Consider the following 10,052-nt stretch of genomic DNA (forward strand, 5'->3'; position numbering starts at 1 on the left):
ACACCTACTTGCTTGACGGGAAACAGGCTCTCCTCAGATGAAGTCCCCCAACAATCTGGGCTGCTCATCTTTAAGAACTTCCCATTTCCATTCTGCACTACAGGCCAGGGGCTTTTTTTGCGTCCTTTTACCTCTGGCCATTTTGGAAGTTAATGTAGTGCTGGTCATGGGAAGATCACTAACCTCAGATTATTGGTGGTCATGAGGAGAGTCTTCTTCCCTTGAAGGTAAGTCAGGCACCTCAAACAAATTTGATTCCAGCAAAGCTGGTTCTTGCTCCTCTCCATCTTTATTTGTGGCTTCTTCTTCAAACTCAGAAAGAGACTTCTTTAGAGGTGGAAGCGAAAAACAATTTGAATGCTTCATCTAAAGAACGATTTTTCTTTTTTCTAAGTGCTGAAATATCTTCCACCTAAGAAAATTAATATGCTGTTAATATTCAGTTGACATAATGAAAACATGATACATATACATTTGAATTATTGAGCTTTGACTTTAAGAATACATTTAACAAATGTACATTTTGTTTATATGTGTATGGACATAAGCAAAATCACAAAATATAATAAAAACTAATTCATGTGACGTACAAATAATGAATCTAATTTACATATTTATCATCAAAAGTAAGAAATACACCATGAAAATTTACTAATTAGGTAGTGTATAAAAAAACATACATCTTACTTTATATGATATCCAAGTATGTGTTGGGAGATACTTCAATTTATCTCTATTCTTGATATCCAGGAAACTAAAAATAAATGCAAAAAATTATTATTCTGTATAAGGAGCAGGCAGAACTAATACACACAAACAGTTTATACATAAAATTGCAAGTACTTGTGACATTACATTACTGAAAAATATCACTCCATGTATGATGGTGATATATGTGTATATAAACTAAAACAAAATAAAGTGAAACTAATTTCAATAAAATTATCTTGTTTAATTATTCATCCTTAGCAACATAACATCTTTGAATATATATAACTATTATGTATAAAGAAAGCCCATCTTACCTTAGATGAAATTTGAAGTGCTCCAATTTCAAAATTTTAGCGAAGACTGACGAATTGCTGTGTGTCGGTTCCCTTGGTAAATGAAGTTTTTATTCTTGTAAGAGTCTTTTAAATACGTGTTAAAACTCAGTGTACAAGTGACAACAATAAATCCCATATGTTGGTTGTGAAACAGACTAAACACATTCACCTCAATAATACACGGAAAGCTGCGACATTCTCACAGTTGGGTTGCTAATACACTGATGGGCTTAAATTTCAAATTCCATGATAAATCTTGCCTGTAATGAGAGGATGTGACCAGAATAATCTTTTAAGTGCTATGAAGTGATTTTCTTTGTAATTTATGGTGTCTGTATCAATTGGTAAGTCTTGTAACAGGATGTATCATGTAACTAGGGTCAGGCAGTGTCATTCAAACCACCTGTACTGCGAGTTATTACCACTCACTAGTAGTGGTAATTAGGTTTCTCTGTGTAGTGAAACAACATACAATGACATATGTTGAAATAAAATTGTTTGAAAGTTCAAAGGAATGATATTCAAGTACCAAAAAATATCTCTTACTATCATATCTACAGTAATGTTCAAATGCGCCCGTGCTGGGCTGAACGAGAGTGAACCCCAACAGGGGTGAGATAGTTTACAGAAAATGCACAAAGTTCATGTTGCTAACCATATGGTTTATTTGGCACAATAAACAAAAGTACGGCTGTAATGAAACATAAACTTGAAATAAAAATACATTTATGAAACAAAATTAAAATGCTTTTCTGTACATATATAAACATGAAATCCTAGTTAAAATAAACATGCTCATTTATTGTTTAGGTTTATTTACAAATATTATTTTCAGGTCTTGTATATTACTTGAAACCATAATGAGAGTAAGAGATTATTAAAAAAAATGAAAACTAGATAAAATTTGCATTTTATGGACAATACAAATTTTTTGGGATTTCAAAATAGTGTACTAAAACATAAAACGTAATAAGTTCAAATCTGGAACAAGTATAAACTACATGCATTTATGAAAGTTCTTATGAAGTTTCAAAAAATTTCATCCTCTAGTTTTATTGTTGGAATAAGATAGCAAGACTTGCATTGGCTACTTAGAAAGTTAGTAACTGGTGGTCATCGAGTTAACCCTATTGTCACAGGTATCCTTCACTGTGCATGACACAAGGTTTTAGTGTCTTACATTCAAAATTTTATTAAACTACTTTTTGTTTATGTTATACTAATTAAAATATAAAATCTTAGCTAATAATCCACATTCTAATAGTATAGAAGTTTTAAGTTCTTAATTCCACAAGGCAATATTTAAAAAAAATCCCGAATTTCCAATAGTGTGACACGCGTGAAATTTTCTCTAGGCATCTTGTCTCCTCTATTTAAAATCATTATTGCTCAGACAAATCCTTATTTTATTTTTTATTTTTTTTTTATAGTCTTCAATTTTGTTTAGTTACAGAGCTATTGAATAGAAAATCAAACCCCTCCTGCCACACCCTCACTTTCAGGATTTTTTAATAGCTCTCTCTTACGCATAATTATGTATTACCTATAACCAATAGAAAGCAAAGGTTTTCATCTATCAAATGGCATATTGTTTAGCATTATGTTCTGAATGGTTAAATGTTAATTTCACTCAGAGTACCAACATCGTTCCTGTGAGAAAGTTAACGACTAGCTTGGATGAATTTCTAACAACTCTTGTCGCATAGTTAGAAGGCCAGAAAAATTTTGAGAAATAAGGGAATTTGTCTACTTTTTTGCACATTATTAGTCTATATTGTTTGGTGCATTATTTAATTAAATGAAAATTAAGTGCATTATTATCATTAGTATATAATAATTAGGGTTAACTCTCTTCACAATCGAAAAACAAGAAAATAGAAGATTGGTTAAGTATTTTATTTCTTGTTTTTCATGTTTATTCTTTATGTATAATTATAATAAAATGTAAAAATTGGGATCCTTTTAGGTTAGTTAAGATTAGGTTAAGTAAAATAAATAATAATATTACAATAAAAATGCTTCACACACACGAGCAGCTCATAGTAGCTTGTGGGTAATGTATTTCGTTAGCGTAACATGAACTACAAGTTCCCCAAGTAATCCGCAACTTATACCGGAGTGGACAGTGGTTAGACATGGTTCAAAGGGCAATAAAACAATAAAATTTAATTATAAATATATGTATACTGTTACAAACAAAGAGTTACTTTAGATAACTGAATCTAGTTTCATGTTACATTTTGAAGTCATTCTACAAAGAAAAAAAGGATAATTTAGATTTATTTTGATTTTGGTGGTTATAAGGTCGGTTGAATTGATCGATTCTGTTTTGAGATAGGGTAGAGAAAATAACAGATAAACAATCATGTTTTACTGAAAAAAATCGTTTGTGATGCATTTAGGAGGTTTTAGGGATTACACAAGAAATTTGAGATTTTTGGAGATGAGGAAAAATATTTTTAATTTTACTTTTGCACACGGTCTATTCAAACCAAATACTCATATTCTTGAACAAGCCATTATTTTATTTTATTAAAAATACTTCACTAAAAAATATTATTTTTTTTTGTATGTGAAAGACATAATATTAACAGAAAGACTGCAAAATTTTGTGAAGATATACACTATATTGAAAGTTAGAAGTATTGAATCTATAAAGACTTTAAATGAGTACAAAGAGGTTCCATGGTTGATCAAATTGACCGACCTCGTGTTCAGAGAGTTAATTTAGAGTTTAATTCACATCATTCCTATCAAGTTTCTAAGGAATCAGTTTACAGGAAAACATTGTGATGAAAGCTGCTGACTGATTCAGTAGATAAGTGTCCAACATCTAAGTATGCACACTGTGGTTATTTTTGCTCTGAATATATAATAAATATTGTGTTTCACATTATACCATGTGTCCTGTCTGTTTATTTTCTTAGCTTAAAACTCAACCATTTACTAAACTCAGATTTACTTTGCAATTTTCCTGGTTGATCCTCCTATTACCTAATACTAATTAAGAAATCAAAGTCAACCAAGAATACCACAGTATGTGTGATTTTAAGGGATTCTGCAAGTTTCAATGATAATCTTAGTTTAAGTGAACTGTGAACTTTAATACAGTAGGAAAAACTAACAGGACTTAATGTAAGCTTATCAACTCATTTTAGTTGGAAGTAGTTTATTTATTCTTATCCACAGTTATCTATTTATTTCATTTTTATTTCTAAGTTTTATTCAGTAACTTTTAACTATTCATTTATATACTGTCAGGCTTTGCAATAATGAAAATAAATAATAAACTTGTCTTGGGATAGACACTGTTCACTCTTAAAGGGCTGCATAGTAATTTCTCAAATCTTTACTTCTGAACAAATATGAATAAAAAATAAATTTAAATAGTAAAAACCTATGTTAATACCTATTGCAACATCTATTTAAAGGACAAAATTTCAATATACTTACCAATTCAAATCAGATAACTGTACAAGTTCATGAACGATAAACTGTTGAGAGAAAGGGTGGTTGAAATTTTGCAGTATACATTCAAAATCATCATCAGCAATATCATCTTTGTGGTAGAATCTTTCCGACATACTAGAAACCACCTTTCGAATGTTTAACCCACATAAGTATCGTTCCATATATTCCTCCTTCCAAGTGTATACCTTACTTCTTGAGTAGTTACTCAAAAGAGCAGAATAACTACAATGAATAAAGAAGGAATTTAGCAGTAAGAAACAAAAACTTCATTCTTTTACAATTCAAAGAATGAATATAACACTAAAGGACAATAACACAAAAAAGATAGTATTACAAAAAAACTGGGTGAAACACGTTTCATTAAAACACTACAAATACACTTTGAATATTAGTGATTAATTTATATTTGTGAGTGAATATTTTATTATTTTTAAGTTTTGTTATAATAAGAGTTAAAAGCGGATGATCATAGAAGGTTTTATTAATAACTAATTGGTGTTGAGAATATAGAAAGTGGCCAGACGACTAGGTAATAGAGATATAAATAGTGTGAGATGAGTAGAAAGCAGCAGACAGACAGTATTAGACAGATAAAAGCAAAGAGAATATAGTTAAATAACGTAAAAGTGATAGGCCTAATGATTGACATATGCCTAACGTTCAATATGTTAGAGTGAAACTAACAGTGGAAAAGAAAATAAGAAAAAATAAGTTTATTTCATCAAAGCGAAATTCTAAAGTAATTGAACAGGCCTAAGTGTACTTTTGACAAGAAGAGGAGAACTATACACATACAGATATAACATTTACGATATGCTTATATTCTCTATAGCGTGAACACTATTGTACATACGTTTACTCATTTTCAAATAATATATATATATATATACACATATTTTGAATAAGTTATAGTGTGTGCTGTTTATTTGTCATTGAATTTATTGCTAACAAGTCACAAACACTTACTTGAGAAGAATCATAAGCCAAACATCTACATAGTATATATTTATACTATTAAGAAATATAAGTAAAAGCCATTTATTTCGACAATTGGCAAAATAAACAAAAAAACACAGAACCCATGTATATATAACATTCATTTTAATCTGACAATGGTCAACTGAAATGCATCACATTCTTGTTAATCCTCAAATACTAATCAGTTTAACAAATAATCCTTCAAACTGTCACTGTAAATCCACCCCAATGCAAGAAGAAATTAAGCCTAATCTTTATTTTTCAGGAAATCATTGATTCGTTAAGCTTGTTAAAAAAATAAAACAGTTTTAACTGGAGCCTATGTTGTCTTTTTTATCCTCTTTTCCTAAAAATTCAGTGCAAAGAAAGCATATCCAGGTGAAACCCCATGGAATTTTGCAAACTTAAGTCACCTCTTAACCATCCTTTTTCAAGACAAAGCAAATTAAAAGATCTTTAACTGGGTATATCTATATAAGCAGTAACCTCTTCAGAGAGTGTCAATAGGTTATTAAGACAAGATTTTCTGTTAGTGAAACCATACTGACTATCCAACAAAATTTAAAACTGTATTAAATGACTTTGCAAAGTATCTTTTCTGAGACTTTCGAAAACATTTTCCCACCAGTGACGTAGACTAATAGGTCTATAATTACTAGGACAATTTTTATCACCTTCCTTGAAATAACAAATAACATTAACCAACTTCCAAACTTCTGGTACCACTATTCATCACTATTTTAACACTATTCAAGGACTTAAAAAAGTGGCTCACATATCCAACCCTTAACCTCTTTCAAAACCCTTGGGATAAATATCATTGGCTTTATCATTCTTTAAACTTCCAAGTTTATTCTTAGCAAGCTCAGAATTAATGTGATCATCATGTTCAACCTTGTTTCCAACTAGTAACTGTTCAGGTTGAGGAATATTGCCTGACTCTCCATTAGTAAAAACAGAAGAAAAATGAAATTTAATACTCAGCCATCCCATAATCGTCAGATATTAGGCTTCTGATACCACCCCTCAAAGATCCTACCTCCCATCCTAACATTTTGCTTATCCTTAATGTATTTGAAGAAATTCTTACCACTTATATTTTTAACCAACTTTTTTCCCATACATAATTTTTTCCCAAATTTCGTGTTAGACCAACTGTCTTGATATTTTACTGTCTTTTGAATCTCCCATAATTGCAGTGAACTTAAGACTTTTTGTATTTATATTTTTTTATAATCTTATCCCTTGTGAGCCAACCTGTTTTGTTTACTTCCAGTCACCATTTATTTATTTCTAGTCTACAAGGCACATGCCTATCTTGAATATTTATAAATTGATTTTAAAATTTTCCACATCTGATCAGCATCTCCAACTGATTTAATTATTCAACTCACACCATCTAATTCATCCCATTTCTTAAAAATTTGCTCTTTTGATATTTGAAACCAAAATATCATTATCCCTTATCTCCATATGTAGCAAAACATCAAATCTAATTGAAAAATGATTACTTGCACCCAGATATTTACCAACCTCTTCTATTTTTCTATATTAGAAGTTAACAATATATCTAAAATAGCAGTGTTTCTAGTAGGTTCCCTAACCAATTGAAGAAGAAAACCATCCTGAACAGTTTCTTAAAAGCCGTCTCCCCATTATTTGATCCTAACATTTCTCAATCTATATGCCCAAAATTAAAATTTCCCATAATTATAGCCTCTTTGACAGTTGATTTCTTTATGTCCCCGTAGTTTCTCATCAATTTCAGCTTAATCTGGTGTTCTAACAGATTTCAACTAAAAGGCTTCAACTTTTATAGCCACTAAAAGAAACCCAAACAGATTCAATCTCACGGTTATTAGATTTGTTAGGTTATAAATCACATTTTATTTATAAAGCCACTTCTCTCACTTTTTAGCAATCTATCTCTATTAAACAACCTATTATCCTGCATTTCAATGAAATTATTTTTTTTATCATAAATGTCTACATTTAACCAGATTTCAATTACTCCAATTATAACAAAACTCGCTGTTCCAACCAGTGCTCTAAAGTTCCAATTTATTTATACTACTTCTATAATTAAAATAACAGTTTAGCCTATCATTAAAATCCCATTTGTACCTTGTTTCTACACTATACCCATATAGTCTAATCAGTTGAGTTAAGAGCCCTTGCAAACAAGACAGCCCAAACCTTATTTAAATGTAAACCATCTATTACAAAGAACTTCCTTTTCCCATTAAATAAATTCCACAGATCCTACCCCTAGTATTTAGAACTAGTAACATGCAGCTACTCACTGACTATCACTGAAAAAAGTACTGACAAGGGTTTTGCATCAGCTGCCAGCTCTCAAATTGTATGCTACATCCCAGGAGAAATCAAAAGGTCCACAACTGCATCAGTGAAAGACAATGGTTCATGATAAAAACAAAATTATATTTACTATTTGTAAACTAAGTCTCATGCCTTTTTTTATACAACTGAATATATTCTTGTAGAAAGAACAGTGTATTGCTACCAAAAGATTTCACTAAGTTTTACAAAGATGTAATTAATTTCTATGTAGCAGCTGCTTGGTATTTTCAGAAGACAACTCATAATCCAATTTTGAAAGAAGCATCTCAGATTACCAATATCTCAAAAATAGAAAACACTTTCAAATGCACATAAACCTTTATAGCAACATTCCCACCAGTGACAGCAGCTAAAACTTTGGACCAACTACACAAATAATTTACTGATTACTGCAGGACAGTGAAATACTAGGAATGCAAACTGAAGGCATGTCACAATTACTAGAAAATCTCTGGTTTGAAATTTCTCAAATGAAATCAGTTTTCACCAATTCTAACTATTTCTCCATCTTCCATATCCAAACACTACTACTAGTCACCAGTAAAATGTCAGTATTATCATTATTATTTAAGTTATGCTGTTATGTTAAACTTATATTACACTATTTCTTCATTACCCCTTCAAGCAGTCTCCAAGCATTATTAGTCTCAAACTGGGTTCCTCATCATCGAATTATTATTTAGTTAGAAGATGTCTCTGTCCAAAAACACTTGTAAAATGAGAAAAATACTACAGAATGGATCAGGTGGAGGATTTTCATTTTTCATGAGTCAGCTAAATCCAAAAGTTCCCAGGGCAATCAATAAGAAAAGGATTAAGATCTGGGATATACTTGCTATATTTTGACGATAGCAAATAATTTAATTAATAGGACACAAGTTTAAAATAGGAATAAACAGTCTAGGCTTCGGTTAAGAGGGTTTTATTTTTCCAGTAACAATAATAATTAGTTTCAGAATCACAATATAAGAGAGGAATCCACGATTTTTTGAAAAATATAAAGTGGATTTAAATTTTTTATTTTCTACAAGTGGGTGTGCAGAAACAGCCTTAACTTGAACTTCACTGTTAAAGCTTGAAGTTGAAGGAACAAATGGTCTCTTCACCTTGTTGATTGTACATAGTTATTTTTTCGTCAGCCACTAGAACTACAAATATAACCCTACGATTCGAATTGTACGACGCTATATGATTATGACAGGGGCATCATTTGTGACTGCAAGTGCAACTTACATAAATAGTTTAAAAATTAAATATCAGTAAGTAAAACTTCGAACGACGAAGTAAAGTAAAACAAATCCGATATTTGCGATAAAACCTCTTACACTGTTACTACTATTAGTACTATGCGAGCGATTTCTAACATTATCACTTAGTAATACTTCCAGTTTTTGGTAGTTAAACCGTAACGTTTAAAATAACTAATTAATAATTAATATGATAATATTTATTAATAAGTCTTACCTCTGAGTAAACTTACATCTCCAGACTTCATTGCTATTTCCAGCATTTCTGAACTTTGAACAAACGCAAGAGAACCTACAAATATCCTTAAATGAAACAAATGGCAAACACAAAACATGCTCTAACAATTCTTGGGGTAGCAAATCAATTTTTGGAGCAAAATCTTCCTTTGGATAATTATAGTTCATCTCTGAAATTTATCAAACTCAAACTGGCTACAGTGTAGGAAATCGAAATAACGAAATTTAATTACTTAACTTCTAAAATTGGATATAATAGCTTATCTTAAGATGATGACTTTTAACGAAAATACCCAATAGGCTGTTTGCCCTCTTTCCAACACAATAAACCGAATCTAAACTCGCTAAATCTCCCAGGAAAAATAAACCTGAAACAAGTAGCGCCGACTTTTTATTCTCCTTTATTTATGGCTTACCCTCACAATGGCGATTTGTGTGGCTTAATTGAATATAAAATATGTCAAGTGGGCGGGGTTCGCAATAGTGGGTGTGTTTTTTATTGAACAGGAGAAGGGATAGGGTGATTCTAAAATCGTAATAATATATAGGCTATTCATTCAGTCAATTACCAAAATCACCCCTACAACTACTGTGTGTTAAAATCAGCTGTTCCAATAAAGTCCAAATAAGCAATATCAGGATAAAACGACAATAACAAATAAAACTCAATTCGTGACTCAAAAAAAAAGGAAAATTCAAAAAACACAAAACA

General features: G+C 30.7%; 1 protein-coding gene and 1 long non-coding RNA gene across 3 annotated transcripts in view; both read right to left on the bottom strand.

Annotated features, from left to right (window-relative positions):
• LOC111088410 overlaps positions 1 to 1,210 on the bottom strand; it is a 2,029-nt gene extending 819 nt beyond the window's left edge. Inside the window, exons 1-3 of the long non-coding RNA XR_002612935.1 lie at positions 1,026 to 1,210; positions 688 to 754; positions 5 to 412 (exon numbers count right to left, since the gene is read on the bottom strand). This is a non-coding gene — a long non-coding RNA (uncharacterized LOC111088410). The remainder of the gene's footprint in view (positions 1 to 4; positions 413 to 687; positions 755 to 1,025) is intronic.
• The window catches only part of LOC106469877 (F-box only protein 21-like), an 80,765-nt gene extending 71,025 nt beyond the window's left edge, over positions 1 to 9,740 (bottom strand). For both annotated transcript variants that reach the window (XM_022398455.1, XM_022398454.1), the window contains exons 1-2: positions 9,321 to 9,740; positions 4,500 to 4,739 (exon numbers count right to left, since the gene is read on the bottom strand). In XM_022398455.1, coding sequence (XP_022254163.1) covers positions 4,500 to 4,739; positions 9,321 to 9,508 — 428 coding nt within the window. In that variant the 5' untranslated portion in view covers positions 9,509 to 9,740. The remainder of the gene's footprint in view (positions 1 to 4,499; positions 4,740 to 9,320) is intronic.
• Positions 9,741 to 10,052: the final 312 nt, after the last annotated feature.

The sequence above is a fragment of the Limulus polyphemus genome, unplaced genomic scaffold (assembly GCF_000517525.1).
Source record: "Limulus polyphemus unplaced genomic scaffold, Limulus_polyphemus-2.1.2 Scaffold3700, whole genome shotgun sequence".
NCBI lineage: Eukaryota > Metazoa > Arthropoda > Merostomata > Xiphosura > Limulidae > Limulus > Limulus polyphemus.